The sequence below is a fragment of the Hemicordylus capensis genome, chromosome 7 (assembly GCF_027244095.1).
Source record: "Hemicordylus capensis ecotype Gifberg chromosome 7, rHemCap1.1.pri, whole genome shotgun sequence".
Classification (NCBI taxonomy): Eukaryota; Metazoa; Chordata; class Lepidosauria; order Squamata; family Cordylidae; genus Hemicordylus; species Hemicordylus capensis.
The window spans coordinates 13,372,621-13,393,404 of record NC_069663.1 but is presented as its reverse complement, the minus strand read 5'-3'; the positions used below and the strand labels follow the sequence as shown (position 1 = coordinate 13,393,404).

General features: G+C 47.3%; 1 protein-coding gene across 3 annotated transcripts in view; it reads left to right on the top strand.

Annotated features, from left to right (window-relative positions):
- SESN2 (sestrin 2) overlaps positions 1-20,025 on the top strand; it is a 59,151-nt gene extending 39,126 nt beyond the window's left edge. For 2 of the 3 annotated variants that reach the window (XM_053267243.1, XM_053267245.1), the window contains exons 3-10: positions 5,325-5,522; positions 6,680-6,862; positions 8,161-8,373; positions 9,364-9,514; positions 10,376-10,494; positions 11,158-11,348; positions 12,229-12,373; positions 13,583-20,025. In XM_053267243.1, coding sequence (XP_053123218.1) covers positions 5,325-5,522; positions 6,680-6,862; positions 8,161-8,373; positions 9,364-9,514; positions 10,376-10,494; positions 11,158-11,348; positions 12,229-12,373; positions 13,583-13,669 — 1,287 coding nt within the window. In that variant the 3' untranslated portion in view covers positions 13,670-20,025. The remainder of the gene's footprint in view (positions 1-5,324; positions 5,523-6,679; positions 6,863-8,160; positions 8,374-9,363; positions 9,515-10,375; positions 10,495-11,157; positions 11,349-12,228; positions 12,374-13,582) is intronic. The other variant, XM_053267244.1, reaches the window with a different exon arrangement.
- Positions 20,026-20,784: the final 759 nt, after the last annotated feature.

Here is a 20,784-nt window from a genome sequence, read left to right as displayed (position 1 = left end):
TGGACAGAACACAGGAAGCTGCCTTATATGGAGTCAGACCATTGGTCCATCTAGTTCAGTATTTTCTACCCAGATTGGCAGCAGCTTCTCTAAGGCTGCAGGCAGGAGTCTGTCTATATTTCTTGAAAAAAATTAAGAAGTACCCAGCAAGCTTTTCAGTTACTACACAAGAGGACAATTCCCAGGGGGCAAATTCCAGCACTTAAAAACTGATTTGTAGTGTATTGAGGTTCTTGACTACTGGCAAACTAAATAGATTTGGGCTGATGATTAACCAGATACCTGCGGATTCAATCTTGTATTCTTCTTGCAACAGCTTCCAGCAGGGTCTCCATGTTAGTCCCATGTAGCTTGAAGACTCCTTAAAGACTAACACATTTGTTTTTGCAAAGCTATTTCACCTAATGATGCAGACTGTAGCCCATGAAAGTTTATGCTGCAGTACATGTCTCAGTCTTTATGGTGCCCCAAGAATCCCAATTCGTGTTGTGTATCTTGTCAGTCTTTCTTTTTTAAGTATTATTTTATACCATATTATTCCCAGATCTGAACAGACTTGCCCATGTCAAGGGGGGCTATAGAAACAGTAGGGCATGTGCTTCTTTACTGCCTGTTTTACAGAGAGGTCCCCTCTTCTCACATTGTTCCAGTTTTATTGAAAGTGCCAAGGAGATCAGATAATTCTAGGAAAATAGGAAGCTGCCTTATACCAAGTCAAAACATTGGTCCATCTAGTTCAGTATAGTCTACACAGACTGGCAGCGGCTTCTCCAAGGTTGCAGGCAGGAGTCTCTTTCAGCCCTATCTTGGAGATGCTGCCAGGAAGGATCTAAGCAGGATCCACCTTGGTTTGCATTTGAATGGGAGATTACATCTGTGAGCATCTGTAAGATATTCCCCTTAGGGGATGAGATCTCTCTGGGAAGACCACCTGCATGCTTGTAGGCAGAAGGTTCCAAGGCATCTCCATGGACATACAACCTTGGAGACAATCCTGAAATCTTGGAAAAGCCGCTGCCAGTCTGGGTAGACAATACTGAGCTAGATGGGCCAGTGGAATGACTCGGTAGAATGCAGTTTCCTATGTTCCTAAAATTATCTGAGGGGGAGGGTAAATAAACCCATTTATCTTCCCCCTTCACAATGCCCATCTCTCTCTCTCTCTGTCTGCTCAGTCGTGTCCGACTCTCGTTCACTCTATGGATCAATGCACTCCATACTGTCCTATCTCGTACAGCTTCCTTTAATTCCGCCATGGTCATTCCAGTGTCATTTTTTATAATATCCAGCCACCAAATACAAGGCTGTCCCCGTCTCCTCCTTCCGCTGATCATTCCCAGCATAATTGTCTTTTCAAGTGAATCAGCTCACATGACATGACCAAAATATGTCAGTCTTTGTTTAGTAATCTTAGTTTCTAGCGATATTATTGGTTTAACTCGATTCAAAACTTCCTTATTCGTAATTCTCGCTGTCCATGGGATACGTAACAGTCGCCTCCAACGCCACACCTTGAAAGCCTCCATCCTTCTCCTATCTGCCTTCTTCAAAGTCCAAGTTTCACAGCCATATGTGGCTATTGGAAGTATTATTGCATTAACTAATCTGTATTTGGTTAGGAGACTAATACCTTTGCTCTTCCAAATTTTACTCATGCTGATCATTGCGGTTCTTCCAAATGCTATACGCCTCCTGATCTCAGGGCTACAGTGCCCATCACAAAGCCAGTAATTTAGTCAAGTGTCCATTGTCCGGCTCTGAGATCCCAAGAAAACTAGTCAAGAAGGCCTGCTCTAACTCTCCTGTGCCTCTCTCATTGCCCAAAAGCAATGGAGCTGTTTTTCTCTCTCTCTTTCTCCTCTTCCTCTCCACAGTCTCTGCAAGTGGCTGTAAAAAGAGTCGAGTGCTGCAGTCAACTCGGAGGCATGTGAGGTCTTAATCCTTTACTGCCACCCCACCCTCCGTGCCGTGCTTCTGGGCGGGAGGCAGCTGGCTCTGCCGCTGGGCACCTTTGACAGTTGGGGTGGAGTGAGGCAACAGAGTCCTGGGCTGCCTTCCTTTATTTATTTTTTTTTTGCTTGGGGCCGGTGCGATGGGAGTTTGTGAGACAGGCGGTAGCATTGCCCTGCAATGTCGTCATCCCCTGATTTATCAAGTGACCTTCCTGTCCTGCCTGCACAAACAACATATCGGAGAAGGAGTGTCATGTCAACCACCCCGGCCGACACTCTTGCGGCCCTGTTGGATTCCCCTGGCAGGCCGCAGAGGGCCTCCCGGACACGTGGCCAACCAGTCCTCCTTGACTGCCGTTTTTTGCCTGGGGAAGAAGCCGCTTGAGTTCTGGCAGCTGTTTCTTTCCCCTCTGGCTGGCCTTGCGCCAGCTCCACCACCTCTCCCCTCCTTTCCAGAGCGCCCCCCCCCCCCGCCCGTGACCCAGCCATTTTTGGCTGCCAGGGCTGGAAACTCTATCACTGTGTTCCTGGACAGTTCTCTGGTGCTGGCCATCCAGACACTTTCTGCTTCCAGAGACGTCATCTGGAGGGATTTTTGACTCCCGGAGCCGAGGACCCGTGTGTTTGAGTGTCCCCTGCCGAGGGGAAAGGGCAGGGAGGTGTGTGCTGGGCTGGGCTGGGCAGGCACTTTTCTGAACTGAGCAAAAAAGCCAGATTGCGTCAGGTGGTGAGCTGCTGTGAGGAGCAGATAAGTTTCTCCCATTTTCTGCTGGCTGCCCCATTCACGATCCCCTAAGAGAGCTGAGAGGTTTTCTCCCATTAGAGAGGAAGATGGGTGTGCCCTTTCAGGATCTTTGCTTTTAGGTTAGTATGGTTTGCCCAAGACGCTGGGAGATCATTCACACAATCAAAAAACTGTGTTCAACCCAGGTTTGGGAGCTGTGTGTGCTCCCAGTTTTCGGTTTTGTGGAAGCAGGGCAAGGGAAAAACCTGGGTAGAAGGGATGGTGTGGAAGCAAGGTGGGAGGAAAAGCTTTTCCTCCTACCCTGCTTCCACACTGGAAATTGGGAGCACACCCAGCTCTCAAACCCGGGTAGAATAGAGTTTTGGATTGTGTGAACGACCTCTGGATCTCATTGTTTTGGAGTTGCTGAAAAGCCCTGTGTGAAGATTATTCCCCTTTCCACAATGGTGCAGCTGTGACTGTTAAACTGAATTTATAAACTGGCATCTGGTTAGGCCTTTGTTTTGTACACTTTGGCGGTGGTGGGGGTGGGCTAATAGGCTTGAAGGAGTAAGGACCAATTAGCAGTTTCCCTTGCTAACTGAGCAAAGAGGTACCTTTTTTAAAGTGGTGACTTTCTTGAGCGGGGGAGAGCAACCGGCTCTATCCAACCCCAGCACCGCATCCTTCCAGTGGCTGTTGCTGATGTTTATCTTGTGTTTCTTTTTAGATTGTGAGCCCTTTGGGGACAGGGAGCCATCTTTATTTATATATATGGAAACTACTTTGGGAAGTTTTGTTGAAAAGCGGTATATACGTATTCGTAGTAGTAGTAGACCATTGTTTTGACATGAGCTTTCCATAGGCAATAGCCTCCTTCATTGGGTGCATCAGAGCAACTGGGAGAAAGCTGTGAAGTTCTCTGTTTTTAAATAGTTTACGAGATAAGTAGGAAATGCATGCCCACATAGGAATAAAGTTATTTGACGTGATCTCTGTGCTTTACACGAATAGGCTTTGCGCTTGCGCAGAGACCACATCGGAGCTTCCAAGCTAGAGTTTTAACTTTTTAAAAAAATATTATTATTATTAATTCAATTTCTATACCGCCCTTCCAAAAATGACTCAGGGCGGTTTACAAAGAGAAATAAAACAAATAAGATGGCTCCCTGTCCCCAAAGGGCTCACATTCTAAAAAGAAACATAAGACACACACCAGCAACAGTCACTGGAAGTACTGTGCTGGGGGTGGATAGGGCCAGTTACTCCAGTTACTCTCCCCCTGCTAAATAAAGAGAATCACCACGGTCAAAGGTGCCTCTTTGCCCAGTTAGCATGGGGTTTGGCGGTAACCTCGCCCCCAAGGTGGCTGTGCGGGCTTCCCTCTTCAGTCTTTCTTCGTCCGCAATAGAAGACACATCGTTGAGCATTCCTTGCTAGATCACGCTGTTAAGTATCTACTCTTGCTGGGTTTTACCCTATATTTTACCCTATATTTTGAGTACCCAGAATGTTGGGGGGCAATATGCTAAATCATTGTAAACCGCTTAGAGAGCTCCAGCTATAAAGCGGTATATAAATGTAAGTGCTATTGCTATTGCTATTGCTAGTATTCCCCTTCATTAGCGTTTTTATTTCCTCCCCGGTACCCCCCCCATGGATTTTTGCCGTTCCGTCGTGGCCCTTGGGCCCAGCGTGCTATGTTTTCCTTGGTCCTTCACTGGCCTATGGCCAAGACTACAAACTTTAAGCAGTGTGGTTGCTGCAGATCTAAGATCCCCTCGACCGATGGCCACAAAATTTGCCTTTTTTTATTTGGGCGAGGCCCATAAAGTTGGTTCTTGCCTGCACCGTGCAGCCTTTACCAAACAGGCATGCAAGAATCGAGCATCGGGTCTTTGTTCTTGGCTTTGGGAACAAGCCTTCAAGTGTTCGGGATCGGACACACCTCCTACTATGCAGGTCTCTTCGAGCGCTTCTCCTTTGGCCCAGGGCTTACAGCCCGTTTCCTCCCCACCGGGGATCTCGGTGAACACACCAGAGGCCAGTGTACCAGTTGATCCCGTGGCTCAGGCTTCAACCTCGGTACTGAAGAATTCTGTTAGGCTGCTCTCTTGCTGCACCGGTGTGTCCTTTCACTGTATGTCAGCCACTATATCAAGAAATGAAAGATTTTCATGCAGGGCAGGGATCACAGTGGCTACGAGCCTGAGTTTACAAGTCCACAGCTCCATTCTCTCCACAGCCATGAGCTCACAAGGTTTCTTGGGCAAGCAACCACCTCTTTGCCAGCCACCTGTCTGCCTGCAATATGGAGGAGGATAATATCAGCCTACCTTTTGGGGTGGCTGGAAAGATTGCCACAATTATGTATGTCGGGGACACCTTGGATCCCCAGATGTCATTGGACTACAACTCCCATCATCCCCAGCCATAATGGCTTTTGGGCTACAGCTCCCATCACCCCAGATGTTATTGGACTACAATCCACATCATCCTTTCGCAATGGCTCTGGGTGATGGGAGTTGTAGTCCAGCAACATCTGAGGACCCAAGGTTGGTAACTCCCAATGTATGTGAAGTGTTTTGGTCTCTCCACAAGTGCTACATAAATGCTTTGTATTTCTCCTCCCCTCTTCCTATCTCTAGATCTTACAAGAAGGGGTAGAGAGTGCCCAACGGCGCCTCTTCATAGAGGCATTTGTTGCAACGGGCAGAGTGGATAACATTACCATGGTGATGGGGCTGCATCCGGAGTATCTCACCAGCTTCTGGAAGACTCAGTACCTCCTGCTGCGGATGGACGGTCCTCTGCCATATCACAAACGCCATTACATTGCCATCATGGTAAGTGAAGAGCAGGGGGGGGATCCAGCCTTTTGGGGAGTTTGATCTCAAAGATGCTCCAAATTCTAAGATAAGATGGGAATCTGTTGGCGTGTACTAGTCCCCACCCTGTTAAATACGTCTCCTCTACATGAGAACCCTATTAACCATTTTCTTAGCGTTTATTTGCTTAAAATATTTGTATCCCACCACTCCAGTGCAATACTGCTTGGAGTACCTTGCAGACAGTAAAATAGATAAAACAGTAGAAAACTAATAAAATTCAGTTAAAAACAAGACTCAATAAAAGTCAGATTAAGAGATTAAAACCTATCAGAAACCGACTAAAATGCTTCTCTAAAAAAGGGGGCCTTTGTGTCTTGAAGGAGTATGGTGAAACTCATCTGGGAGGGCATTCCAAGGCCAGCAGCCACCACTAAAAAGACCCTGTCTCTGATCCCCTGATTTGGTATACGGCAGCTTCCTATGTTCTTGTCTTCCATTTATGCAGAGCTTTAAAGATCAGAACCAGTACTTCAGATTGTGTCCAGAAATATATTGGGAACCAGTGAAGCACTTGTGAAATGTGCTTCAATTTCACGTGCTAGAATGTCCCAATTAACAATTGGGCACCAGCCGAAGTTCCCAAACAGTCTTCAAGGGCAGCCCTGCCTATGATGTGTTGCAGTAATCTGATCTAGATGTTGAGAGTGCAGATAACTAAAGCAAGGTTATCTCTGAATACTTGCAGTGTGGATGTAGCTTGCTGAAGGATGACCTCTAGTACTGGGCAGAATGACAGGGGGGAAAGGGTTCTTTGAAGCTTAGGACTTCCATCTCTTTAATGTGCAGGATTGCACCTCTCAAAAGCTTAAATACATGAATGCTTGTAAAGTCTGCTAGTTCGGAGCTTTAAAAAATCTGGCGCTGCTGCTGACCTGTGGTGGTTGCCAAGTGTCTGGAATCTGGAGTTGACGCTCCCAGGCAGCCTTGACCTCAGCACCTCTTCAGCCGTCAGAAAGTAAGCGCTGCCCATTGGCGCTCATGAGGGGAGGGGGAAAGGGGGAGGGAGGTGCACCGTTGTCCGAGTCAAGCCCTGCTCAGAGGCCATGTGTGTTTTTCAGTCCTACTGACAACCCCTTGCTGGTGAGTGTCTTACTGGTGCTCTCTTTCCCCAGGCTGCTGCTAGACATCAGTGCTCCTATCTGGTTGGCTTCCACATGGGGGAGTTCCTGCAAGTGGGCGGGGACCCCAAGTGGCTGCGAGGCTTACAGTATGCCCCGCAGAAACTGAGGAACCTCAATGAAATAAACAAGATCTTGGCTCACCGACCCTGGCTGATTACCAAGGAGCACATTGAGGTGAGTCCTGGGAATGGCTGCAATGTACTTGGAACTGTGAGCCATGCAGCTAATCCCCCCCCCACACACCCCGCCCCGGGTAGCTGTTTCTGCATCATGGGGCTGGAAAGAGACACAAACCTGGATGATCCAATACTACTACTATCAATAATGATATACCACTTTTCAACAAAAAATCCCAAAGATATATCAAATTACATAGATATAAATAAATAAAGATGGCTCCCTGCCCCCAAAGGGCTCACAATCTTAAAAAAAAAAAGCATAAGGCAGATACCAGCAACAGCCACTGGAGGGATGCTGTGCTGGGGCTGGATATGGCCAGTTGCTCTACCCCTGCTGAATGTAAGAGAATAACCACCTTAAAAGGTGTATCTTTACTTACTTAGCAGGGGTTACTGCTAACTAATCTAGCTTACTGCTAGGATCTAGGGAAGTAAGGGAGTCTCGCCTAGCTCTGTTCTGCTTCTGCCTTTGTAGATTTTAATATTCGGGACTTTTAAAAACCTATGTAATTATTCTTTGGAGGTATGATTGAGTTTGTTTATCAAGGTGGGCCTGAGTCCTGGATATTTTCAGCGCCCACAATTTATTAGTGAGGTTGATTGCAGAGAGACAGTTATTTCCCAGGAGCTAACCCATCCACCGAGACTCCAAAAAGATCCCTCCCTCACCTCTTCTTTCTAAGGAGGTGGCACAGCTCTGTGGTAGAGGACGTGCTTTGCAGGCAGACGATTCAGTCTCTAGGAGATTTAGTCTCTTTTGCTTTGCAGGCAGATGACTGAATCTCCTGCTAAAAGGACTGGATAGGAGATGGGATAGGTGAGGCTTCCCCGGGTTGATAGTACTGGGACAGATGGACCTGTGGTTTGTCTAGGTATAAGGCAGGCTTATATTTTCATGTAGATAATGGTGAGCTGGTCTTGTGGTTCTGAGCATGGGTTGTCCCCTCTGCTAAGCAGGGTTCACCTTGGTTTGCATTTGGATGGACAGTCGTAGCTCATCCCTTAAGGGAATTGTAGCTATTGTAACGGGATGATGGGAGTTGTAGTCCAGCACCTGGAGATCCAAGCTTGAGAACCTCGTGGCTGGGCTGCACAGCTTGGGTCCCCAGCTGTGGTTGGCCACTGTGGCTGGTGATGATGGGAGTTGTAGTCCTGCAGCAGCTAGAGGCATATGGTTGTGCAGCTCTGCCTTTTGTATAAGGTTATGCTGCGACTACAGTCCACTGCTGGCTTCTGTCAAGTGAAGGACAACTCCTGGAACAAATGGGAAACTCTTGTGTGTGTCTCTTACAGACGCTCCTGAAGACAGGTGACAACAGCTGGTCCCTTGCAGAACTCATCCAGGCTCTGGTGCTCCTCACACACTACCACTCACTTGCCTCCTTTGTCTTTGGCTGTGGCATCAATCTGGAAATTGACCAGGAGGGCGGCCACGCCTTTCAGCCCCCTTCGCCACGCAGTTGCGATAGCAGTCCAGCCTCGGAGGATGGGGTGAACAATTCCGGGGTAAGTGGAAGGGAGCAGATCACTTTCTCTTAAGGTGTGTAAACACCTGAACATCCTGGAGGAGGGAAATGGTACCGAGCAGAAGGAATTGGCCGTGGAGAATGGAGCCACTCTGCACACGCCCTACAAACTAGCTCAGGACTGCATGGCTTCGGCCTTCTTGCAGAAGTTGGGCTGCAGCTCTCATCATCCCTGACTATTGGCCCCCATGGCTGGTGGTGATGGGAGCTGTAGTCCAGCAACAAGTGGCTGGCCAGAGTTGTGCAGCTTTGCTATACCTCAGTCCTTTTTCTATGGCACGGAAAAAATACTCCCAAGATGATCTACAAGCTCGTAAGCATTCTCCATGGAAGTAGTTCTCCCCCCTATAGCCACAAGACTAGTAGCCATCAATAGACCTGTCCTCCGTGAATTCGTCTAAGCTTCTTTTGAAGCCATCCAAGCCAGTGGCTTGGGGTTGTGGGGAAGAGAATGGCTATAGTGCAGAACTGTGGGTCTTTACTGATTCCCTACATAAAAAGGCAGAAGCATGGATCATTTGGAGCAATTTGCCTGATCAGGGCTGCAGAAATCCACTCATCTGCTGGTCTCATCTGCGAGTGAAAGAAGTCCTGATGAGCAATGCACCAACATATCTTGATGAGTAAAATATTTTGTCTGGCTGATAAACTGAGCCAACATTTCTTCACCCCTGTGCCTCTGATGCACCCTGGTGCATCACATAAAACTCTTGTCTTGTATGATACTGTCCTAGAACAGCAACATAGGACATAAAGCTCAAAAGCCAGGGTAGGCGACATGTGACTCTTTAAGATGTTGCTGAACTACAACTCTCATCATCCCCAGCTGTAATGACTTTGGCTGGGGGTGATGGGAGTTGTAGTTCAGCGACATCTGGAATGACCTGAGGCTTAGACGAATGTCTAAGCTTTGCAGCCACTGTTCCTTGAATTGACCCATTTGTCCTGCCCCCTCTCTCCTCTTTCTCAGGGCACAGATGCTATGGAGGAGGTGGAGGTGTTGATGGAGAGGATGAAGCTGCTACAGGAATGCCAGTTGGAGGAGGAGGAAGTCACGAAGGAGGAGATGGAGACCCGCTTTGAGATGGAAAAAAGGGAAAGCTTGCTTGTTACTCCCTCAGGTAAGGAGGAGGCAAGCCATCTAATGGAGTGAGGGGTATGGGGGTAGAAGATCTTCTGGAACTCTGATGTAGGGGACGGGGCTGTAATGCAGTGGTAGAGTCTGCTTTGCATGTAGAAAGTCCCAGGAAGCATCTTTGTAGGGCTGGAGAAGACTCCTGCTATCTGCATTGCTCCATGCACCCAAATGTATTTGGCACTGCTGTTTTATAGGAAGGGCTTGCTACATGTGATGTGTTGGTGCATGTAATTTGGCCCCAAAGCCTCTTTTAAAAGGATAAAGATGCAGGGGAAAGCATAGTTAACCCTTTCCTCACTGGGTGCATCTTCACTACAAATTGCCTATCAAACAATTCGCTCCTCTGGTGAGATCCCAAGTTCAAAGCACAAGTAAACACATGCTTTGCAGTGGGGAACACTATCGGGAGAGGGATCTGCTGCAGAGCAAGAGCAGGCAAGGAAAGGGCTAAAGCATCTCCTCACCTTACCCCACCCCACCCCACTTTTCTAATTGAAAATGTCCCCTCCCAAAGTTGAGGATGGGCTTGTCTTTTTATTTTTTTTTTAAAAATGGTTAAAGGCTATTGGGGCTCAGTTAATATGATAGCACACAGTAGGTAGCTAGCCCTCTTACCTTCTCACCTTGGTCTGGCAGCTTCAGGAGGATATTCCTGTGAATGCTAAGAATTGTATTTTGCCAGGATAAAAGACTGCTAGCATGAAATCTCCTTATGATGAAGTATATACTGGGGGATATGCCAAGTCTTCATTAGCATCTCCTTTTCCTGATCATGGAGCGGGGGTGGTGGTGGTTCTCAGATGGCATTCCTGGTGGTACTCATGCTCTTTTCTTTTGTCTCTAGTAGATATTGCTGAACACTCCCTGCCTCCCAATGTCTTGTGCTTTGTGGAAGATCCAGAATTTGGATACAAAGATTTCACGAGGAGAGGAGAACAGACGCCACCAACCTTCCGAGCGCAGGTACCTATTATCTGTATGTTTGTAATCTCGACCAACAACAAGAAAAACTCAAATGTAAATTCTGTCCATGATTTAATTAATTAATTAATTACATTTTATGTCCCGCTCTTCCTCCAAGGAGCCCAGAGTGGTGTACTACATACTTAAGTTTCTACTCACAACAACCCTGTGAAGCAGGTTAGGCTGAGAGAGAAGTGACTGGCCTAGAGTCACCCAGCTAGTCTCATGGCTGAATGGGCCTTGCAGAATTATAAATCCTGCAAATCGGCAGTGTGCAATATTTACTTGTTTTTGTGTCCTGCAGTCCTGGATCTTTTGAGTATCAAGGAGCTTTTGAGTATCTTGTGGTAGCAAGCATCAATTGTTCCCTTTGCTAAGCAGGGTCCACCCTGGTTTGCATTTGAATGAGAGACTATATGTGAGCACTGTAAGACATTCCCCTTAGAGGATAGGGCCACTCTGGGAAGAGCACTTGCATGCAGAAGGCTCCAAGTTCTGGATCTCCAAGATAGAGCTGGGAGAGACTCCTGCCTGCTACCTTGGAGAAGCCGCCATCAGTACTGAGCTAGATGGACCGATGGTCTGACTCAGTAGAAGGCAGCTTCCTATATTCCTATCATACCTCTCGTTGGAGCCTCTATACCAATTTTACTCTCTCTACAGGATTACACCTGGGAAGATCATGGCTACTCGCTCATCAACCGCCTGTATCCCGATGTGGGCCAACTACTGGATGAGAAATTCCAGGTGGTCTATAACCTGACATATAACACAATCGCCATGCACAGTGGTGTGGATACATCCATGCTCCGGAGGGCCTTATGGAATTACGTCCACTGCATCTTTGGCATTCGGTAGGCCATCTGTCCCTCATTCTGCCTGTTACGTTCCACGAAGGCACTCTCTTTCTTAGTTGCCTACTCCAACTGGAGTTGTAGTCAGCAACATCTGGGGACCCCTGTTGTAGGGGACATTGCTGGAGTGGAAACCCAAAGCATGAGAAAGAGGAGGGTGCAAGGCCCATGGTTTGGCATTCACATGTAAATGGTCAATAACTCCCATCATCCACAGCCACAGTAACTAATGGTCAGGGGATGATGGGAGTTGTAGTCCAGCCACAGATGGAGGGATGACGTTGTGCAGCCACGATACCAACTGGCCCACTAAGAGCTCCTGTTCCTTTAAACCAGCTGACTTGTTTATATAGATGCCGGTGAGGGAGCCTATTGCACTGCCTGGAAAGAGCACTGTGGATGGCTAAGCCTGCCATGTGGCTCACTTGTGTGAATCCTGCCAAACAAGGGTGACTCAGAGACTGGATCATCTTAGTTTAGAGAGAGCAATTGGATGTTAGGTACACTTGAAGGATGTGGGAGAACGTGTCCTGTGCTTGGGTCTGCCATGTAAAGAGATGATGGACTTATCTGAAGGATGAGAAGCATAGGAAGATGCCTTCTGCCGAGTCAGACCATCGGTCCATTTAGCTCAGGATTGTCTTAAGTACTGTCCCCTGCTAACTGAGCAAAGAGGCACCTTGTTTAAAGTAGTGGATCTCTTCTGTCTGTTCAAAGGAGAGATGCAGCGGTGCTGTGGCCTAGGTGGGTCGACAATGGCTGTTTCTCCTGGGAGGGGCTATAGCTCAGTGGCAGACCATTTGCTTTGCATGCAGAAGGCCCCAGGTTCAAGTCCCCAGCATCTCCAGCCTCATTCATTCCTATCTCTGCACCTTTCCAGGTACGACGACTACGACTACAGGGAGGTGAATCAGCTCTTGGAGCGCAACTTGAAAATCTACATCAAAACTGTGGCCTGCTACCCAGAGAAAACCACCAAGCGAATGTATACTCACTTCTGGAGACACTTCAAGCACTCTGAGAAGGTAAAACACACAGTTTTCTAGCCGGGTCGGCGGGGGTGGTGGTGGTGGTGGTGGTTTTCTCCCACTTGTCCTGGAGCTAGAAAGCTGGTCTGGATGTCTTTCTTTCTGCTTAGAAGAGAGTACAGTGACTGATTGTGGCTTCTCAAACTGGTCAGCCCCTTTCTCTTCATCTTTGAATCCCTTCCACTCAGGTTTTCCATTTGGTGTAGCCTTCTTGTTTCCCTCTCCAAGGCCCCCCAAGAGTTATGTTTCAGTTCTGGCAAAGATAGGATGTACAAGTTAGCATCACTTTCTTGATGCATCTGTGTATACATTCTTTGCACAGTCTCACAGACCAGATAGAATGATGTAAGTCTAGGTCGTAGGGATGTGCATGAACTGCGATTCGAGCACATTTTGAGAGCGGGGCCCAGGAGTGTTAAGAAAGAGAAGAATAAGCCCTTATCTGCTCTCCATCACCCCCTGCAGCTTCCTGCTGGGGTGGTGCACATTCCAAGAAGCTCCATGAGGCGTCGGCACGCACATGGCATCTATATTTATCTGGGGGGGATAAATGCTTATTGTGAATTTTTGACAAGGTCTATACCCCTAGATATGGAAAATAGCATTCAGTGTGTTTTCATGGTTTTATTGTCCTGACCACTGGGCCTGCAGTGGCCAAATTTGCGATTATGTTTTAAAAACACAGAAACTACTATTACATTTTATCAGTGTTGTTAGAGAAATGGAAATGAAGATTGGCAGGAATGTCTCCAAAGATTAATTTGTTAATTGTTACTCTAACCCCCCAGGGCGCTCAACTTCCCCCCTTCTGCAAATGTTGGCCTACAACTCCCACAGTCCCTGGCTATTGGCCACTGTGGCTGGGGATTATGGGAGTTGTAGTTCAAAAACAGCTAGGGGGCCCTAAGTTGAGCAGGCCTGCTCTAACCCTAAGCTCCATGCAGAAATAACTGCAATTTGACCCTGCTCGTATTGGGGGTAGGGATAAAGAACAGGCGATGACACAAAGAAAACTGTTAAGTCCAACTATGCTAGCACCCACATTCCATCTCTAGGGGGGCAGATATTGCCAAAAACCACAGTGAGCATTTGTCCCCTGAGGTGGTACCAATGGCCGAAACTTGTGGGGCTGGCTCATGGACTCTAGCACTTATTTGTAGGGCTCTCCTATTTCTCCTTTTGACAACCCCCCTGTTCATCTTGCAGGCGCATGTCAATCTTCTTCTCCTGGAGGCCCGCATGCAGGCCGCCCTGCTGTACGCCCTGAGAGCCATCACACGCTACATGACCTGACGGACCCGGCTCCCTCTTGTTCTGCAAGGGGCAGACCAGCTGTCGGGCAGAGGAGCTTTCCCCAAAAGACCTGTTTCTGGAATGTGTTATGAAAGACTTTGTTCCCTCACCCCCCACCTGTGGCGTTTGGAGGTGTGTGCTTCAGAGGCAAGGGATGGGGGAAGAGAAGCCAAATGATTCAGCCCCACCTGTGTGACGAACACCCGACTGGCCAAGCCCACCCTTCTCTGCTGACTTTGGAGCCATTCCTGGCTTGCTGTGTGGTTTGTTGGCCATTGCTACTGTTGAGCATAGCGGCGTCAAGGCGCCACTCCGGGGCCGCCAGCTACTGTCTGGAAACTTCAGGTTCTTGTTTCGCTCGAGTCGGTGTCCCTTATCGGCCTTGTATGTGTTGAAATTGGTGGTGGCTTTCAGCTGCTCCAAGCTACCTCCCTCCCTCAAATGGGTGATGAGTGCAATGAATGTTGGATCTCACGGCGGCCTTGTTTGTGAATTGGATGCCGCCAAACCAACCAAGACTGGATTAACCAAAGAGATCTCTCTGCTGTGACGTGGCGCTCTTCTTTCTCTGTGGCCTCTTCTTGCTGTAGGACTTTGAATGTTCAAGCAGATCACCGAAATCTTTCTCTTGGAAGTGACAATGACTGGCTAAAGATTTGGGAAGGACTAGAGCACCCTTCTAGCGGGTGGGGCGGATGGGGAAATTGATGAATCTAAGCTAACCTGTGGGCCGCTGCAGTCGGCATCTACGCCTCTACACTACATTTCTTGTTTTCTTAGCATCCATTCTGAGCCTTTGCACTCAAAATTATGTCCTCGTTTGTCTGATCAACACGGGAGCCGCCCCGCCTCTGAGAAAATGGCAGCTGGCCTATAGAGGCCAAACTGGGCCAAAAATAGAGGCTTGAGGTTGAGTTCAGGCCAGATTCTTCTGCTTTTTTGCCACTTGGACAAGGGGAGAGAGGGTTCTCCTGGGGAGGAGTGGGGGAAATCTCCCAGTTGAGGGAGCCAGCTTGGAGCACACAAATAGCTCTGGTTTCTCTCTGGAGTAGGAGGGTGCTCACTTGTTAAGAAGGGGGTATGGGAGGGGGTGTTGAAATACACCTGTCATCCTTTAAGGTGTTCTTAGTTCACTTTCCCAACGCAATGTGTGTGCTTGGCTGGCTGGTCTTCTCTAGATCCCAGGATCTGCTCTCATCACAAGCCCTATTCAGACGTTCTAGTGTACTTGCATTAGATGTCTGCGCACCAGTGTTCCCAGGGATTCCCAGATGTTTACTACAGTTCCCATCATCCCCAGCTGCAATGGCCTTTGACTGGGAATAATGGGAGTTGTAGCCAACATCTGGGGATCCCTGTTACAAGGAATACTGCTGTGCGCTCACATAAGTGTTTGTGTGAATGGCTATACCTGTGTTCATTTGGAAAGTGAACCTGGACACAGGTCCCTCAGGGGTGTGATACAGAGTGAACTGCTATACCTGCATTCAGCAGAACCTGTGAATAACTGTACTTACATACAGATCTGTACTTGCCTACACTGTACACAGATTGCACAAGTTCAGTGTAATATCTTAATAGGGCTGCGGAATTGTTGGGTTTTGGAGTTAGAAGAGCCTTCGGAGGGTCCTCCAGGCCAATCCCCTGCCCAGGGCAAACTGTTCTCCATATCCTCTCCTGGCTACTCAAAAAGCTTGAATTGTTATATTTAGAAATAGGAAAGCCTCCTTCCCTCTCTCTGAAATCTATCTACTTTTCTGGTTAGGCAGTAATGCGGCTACCTAGATGACTCATTCAGGATGAAATGGGGATCCTCAAAGATCTAGGCCTACTCTAGTCATGAATTATGATGGAATTAGATGGTAGAAGAGTATGTAGCATTTCAGACTGCAGGGGAAAGTTGCCATTGTTAAATGTCCCCTTCTCCATACAAACAGATAGCTAGCATGCAGGGAGCAGGCTGGGCTGGAACCTCTTTCACTGATGTTACAAGTTTTTTTTACTTACAGGGAATTGTTATATAAGGAAGTATTTTAAAAATATAAGAGCAGCCTTGATGAATCAGGCCCAAAGCCCATCTAGTGTGCCACCCTGTTTCTTGCTGTAGTCCACCAGATGCCTTGGGGAAGCCCACAAGCAGGAAATGAAGGCATGCCCCCCCACCACGTTGTTCCATTGCATCTCGTATTCAGAGGCATCCTGCCTCTGAACTCACAGGTAGCATGTAGCCATTTATAGACTTGTCCTCCTTGAATGTGCCTAATCTCTTTTTAAAGCCGTCTGAGCTAGCAGTGGGTATGATAGAATTCTAGCGTGGGGGGTCTCTTAGTCCAGGGATCCCCAATCTTGGGTTCCCAGATATGATTGGACTACAACTCCCAATATAGTCCAGCTCAGTATGAGTTGTAGTCTAACCACATATCCAACTTCCTACTCGGTACAGGAATCTGCCACCAATCACTCAACCTTGTTCCAAAGTGATGAGAGTCCCTCCTACTATGTTGGATTTCTGCCACTTCATTCTGCTCCACTGGTAAGCTAGGCCCTAATCTGTGATCAAAACAGATTCTTCGAAGGATGAATAGGAAGAATTACTCCAGAGAATTGGTGACTTCAGACCTAAGACATAGATCAGTGCTGCTCAACTTCGGCCTTCCTGCAGATGTTGGCCTACAGTCCCCATAATCCCTGGCTGTTGGCCACTGTGGCTGGGGGTTATGGGAGTCATAGTTCAAAAACAGCTGGGGGGCCTAGGTTGAGCAGGCCTGGCACAGAGGAACCTGACTTTCCCACCTAAAATGGAATCTTTCATGGGGAAGGAAGGAGGAGTCCAACATGGCCCTGTCCTTGTAGCCACATAGACTTGTGCACTGTTCTTGCCAGTTCACAGTCTGTGCCTTATGCAGGGAAGAAGCTACACCCTGCCCTAAGTGGTTTTCCTTGTTTGTCCTACTTGAGTTTTGGTGTGAAGAGAGCAAGGCACTAAACTGTGAAGAGAGCTGGAGAGGTTGTTTGGAAAACAAAACTCTCCTTGGTCCATGCATGATTGTCCAACTATTTCTCTTCTATCATGGCCACCACTCCCTACTTTCCCCAAGCTCCTTCCCAAATTGTCCATCATTTCAAAAACGCCAAAGCCAGTGCAGGTGTGCACCCAGTCTTTGGCACTCGCTCCTTTTGCATCCACCATTTCAATGATTACCTCTCTGCTTGCTAACATGTGGAAGTTTTTTAAAAAAACAAACAAACCAACAACTGAACTTCTGGAATCAGCTTGTAGCACTTTGGGTGGTTTCACATGACTGCTGACAGGTCAGTAAGGTGAGAAGAGGCTGGGAATCACGAGTGCACATTCCCGAAGAGTGTGATGTCTGAATCCACCTGAATCCCAACTCCAGCCAGAATCTTGAGATTCTCTGCCCAATTTCAAAGTTGTGGTTATAGGTGGGTGGAGAACTCAGGTGAATCTTGGGAATCAGGTGCAGGAATCAGACTTTGGCAAGTTCAGACGTCATGCCTGCCAGGAGTGTGTGCTTCCAATTCCTGATGCTTTCTGGATGTGTTCCCAGATTACTGACTTGGCAGTCATGTAAAGCTACCCTTTAATTTTCTTTCTGTGTGTTTCTACCCTTTTCTCAGTTCTAGTGATCCTCCTCCTCCATAAAGGCCAGACTAGAGGAAACTTGAGATCTGGATCTCCCATTTCTTTTTATATTTTTTAAAAATGCGGCCACAGAAGAGGGGTGATCTGGTTCAAGACTGCAGTGCTGGAAGAGGTTAGCCCTCTTCTCCCCCGCTCCTCTGTCATGCAATGAAAATGTCATCTCCAGCTGCTGCTTGCCGTGTTATGGAAAACATGTGTGTTTGGGGGTGCTTTTTACAAAGATGTAAGGACATGGGAAATTGGCCCTTTCAAGGAGTGATAGGTACTGAACTCAAGAAACCAAGAAGAAACCCTCTTTCCCATTGTGGTGGCTGCTGTACAAGAGATCCCTTCTTTACCTGAATAGAGGAGGGTGCTGAATTTTAAGCTGATCTCCTTAAGAGCACTGTGAATTTAAGATGACCCCTCCAACATCAAATAACTTGGGGAGGGGAGGGAACACCCTAGGCCTGGATTCAGGTAAATACTGTACTGCTTTAGAGTCATATCGCTGAAGATGTCATATTGGTGAAGTATTCTCTAGCCAGAGAATTCAGGAACTCCTGAAGAGTTGGGGCGGGGAGGATTAGCATATGAAGACAAGTTTTAAATCGTGGCTAGTGCCAGAGACTGTGGTGGTTCAGCAGTTCTGAGAGAGCCAGTACTGACATCTTGTTTCACTTCAGTGCAGGGTCTGGCCAGGTCAGAAATGGCTTCCATTCCTTCTGAGCCGGCTGCAACTCTGTTCCAATCAAGTATCTGTTCCAGAGTTCTTTCTGGTGGCCTAGGGCACAGGTTTGCAAACCTGGGTCCCCAGTTGATCTTTGGACTAGGGCTACAGTTTCCATCATCCCTGGGCCATTGTGGCTGGGGATGATGGGAGTTCTTGTCTCACAACACCCCTGCTCTAGGAATTCTGGGATGTTCTCTCACTTCAGACACCACATTCTTTCTTCCACTCCTTCTCGGATAAGAGTTCCAAGATGCCAAAATTTCACCTCCTGGGGAAAAAAAAACTGTGACCAGCCCTATTTGTGTGGAAGAGGAGTTTTCCTTTTTGGGTGCTACACTGAAGGGAAAACAGTGAGATATATATGCCTGCCCTGTGCACTCTTTGCCAGAAGATCTTTCCCATTCTCATGCTTTCTCCTTGCTTTCTCCTACATCCTTGCTGAGAGAAGAGGCCACTGGTTCAAGGGCTGGCAGAATATACTTCTTGTTGGTACAGGCCCTTGGAAATGTGAATGTGACAATGCTGGTATACCCAGCAGAGCTGTTGTTGTGGTAGGTTTGTGACAGGGCCAAAGATCTCCCTTGAGGAATCCAGCCGGGTGCCAAGTAAATAATTATTGTGGTTTTTGTTTTGCTTGGTTATTTTTTCCTTTTGTAAACCTAAGATCTCTGGAGTCATGGCTTGCCTGACTGCGGATGCCTTGAACAGATTGGTCTTGTCTAACTGAAACCTCTGGCCCTCGAGACTGAGAAGAAAAGCCAGGGCTTTTATACTGAGTGTTTTGGTTTACTCTGCTCAAAGATACTGTGCAACAACTATATGTTGACTTCTGTGCACACCCTGCATTTTGAAGCAAGACACTGTCTTTTGGTAGGTATATGGAAGGAGTGGGAATGGAGGTTTACTTTGTACGAATCTGACTATTAAGGACCTACCCTGCAGAATTTCAAGGTTTCTCATCTTCTCCCTTGCTTTCTATATGGCAAAGATTCTCAAATTTGTGTACCCAGATATTGTGACTACAATTCCCATCTTCCCCATTGTGGCTGGGGATGATGGGAGTTGTAGTCCAACAACATCTGAGGACCCAAGTTTGAGAACCTTTACCATATGGAAATGCACTGAGGTGGTGTTGTCTGAGATGAGTGCCTTTGAGAATGAAGCCCCTATAAAAGACTCTTCCTAGTTCTCTTCTATGAATGAGTTTGTTGGTTCATTCTCTCCTAGCCCACGGCAGTATTGCACATCCAGGTGGCAAATGCACTGTGAAATTTCAAAGGCTGGCTAATCTTCTGGCTGAGCTGAGCTGGCCTCAACTCTTCTTCAAGCTGGTTTTGATCAGTCTTTCTCTTCTGACCAGCGCTCCCCCAATTTATCCTGCTCCTATACCCAGTTTTAAAACCAGGCTGCACAACATTGGCCATCCAACTCCCACCCCCTCCAGCCACAGGAGCCAATAGTCAGGGATGCTGGGAGTTGTAGTTCAACATCTGCAGGAAGGCCAAAGGTGTGCAGCCCTGCCTTAGAGAGCCCTGGGTGCCCAGATGCTGTTTTGCTTTTTCCTTGTCATGTCCGTTTCCAGTGGGTCTCTGTGAACTTTGCCTGTTTTCCTTCTTGACCCTGAGAGGCACAGGACCAGTGCAGCATAACCAGGGCAGGGATTGCAGAATGTCTAGCTTTCACCAGGTGTGCCGCTGTGTTTCACACTGGTGCTGGCCGCTGTGAAATGACTGCGTCCGCCCCTCCCTTGCCATCTGGCTGCTGTTCTCCTCCCTGTCCCCTCCCTCCCTTCTTCCCTCACCCTGGAGTTGAGCAGTAATACAGACCTGGCAGCCTCTACTGCCCTGGCTGCACCTTTGCTCCATATAAGTTATGTATGTTGTTGTTTTTTTATAAATGTATTTACTGTTGGCTGTACCAATGTTGTGACTTTGCTACCAGTTCTGTTTGAGAAATAAAGTTGCCTTTTTGTTTTCCAAAGTCTGTACTGCTTAATTCACTACCAAGAACTCAACACAAAATTAGGAACATAGGCAGCTGCCATATACAAAGTCAGACCATTGATCCATCTAGCTCAGTATTGTCTACACAGACTTCAGAGATGCCAGGGAGGGAACTTGGGGCCTGCTCTTGCTAGATCAGCCCCATCCCCTAAGGGGAATTTCTTACAGTGCTCACACATGTGGTCTCCTGTTCAAATGCAACCAGGACAGACCCTGCTTAGCAAAGGGGACAAGCCATGCTTGCTACCACAAGACCAGCTCTCCTCCTCCTATAGGATTCTAATATCAACAGTAAACCCAAATAAATAATCCTAAAATTGCTAAAATATCCAGCACTAACAATATCTAAGAAGAACAACTGTAATGTAATTAACCACCATTCAATCATAACGTTACAAGTCATAACATTGTGATTACTATAAAATCACTAGAACAATTTTAAAAAGTAAAAGCTTATATGGACTCCAAACAATTTGTTGCTGTTTTTTAAAAGTCCAGAATTTCATAAAAACGTCTAATCCTAATGAGTAGTAAAATCGTCCTAAAATCCAGAACCTTCTGTCACAACTTCACCGTGTATTGCCAGGTAATGCCCAGTCCATTTCTCAAATAGAGAATTCACTACTACCTCGGCTAAATTCAGGGCACTCCTGAAGTGACTTTAGAACAACTAATTTGGGGGATCAAATGGGTGGTAAAGTAATGTTTGTTTATCTTATTCATGAAGTTTGCTTGA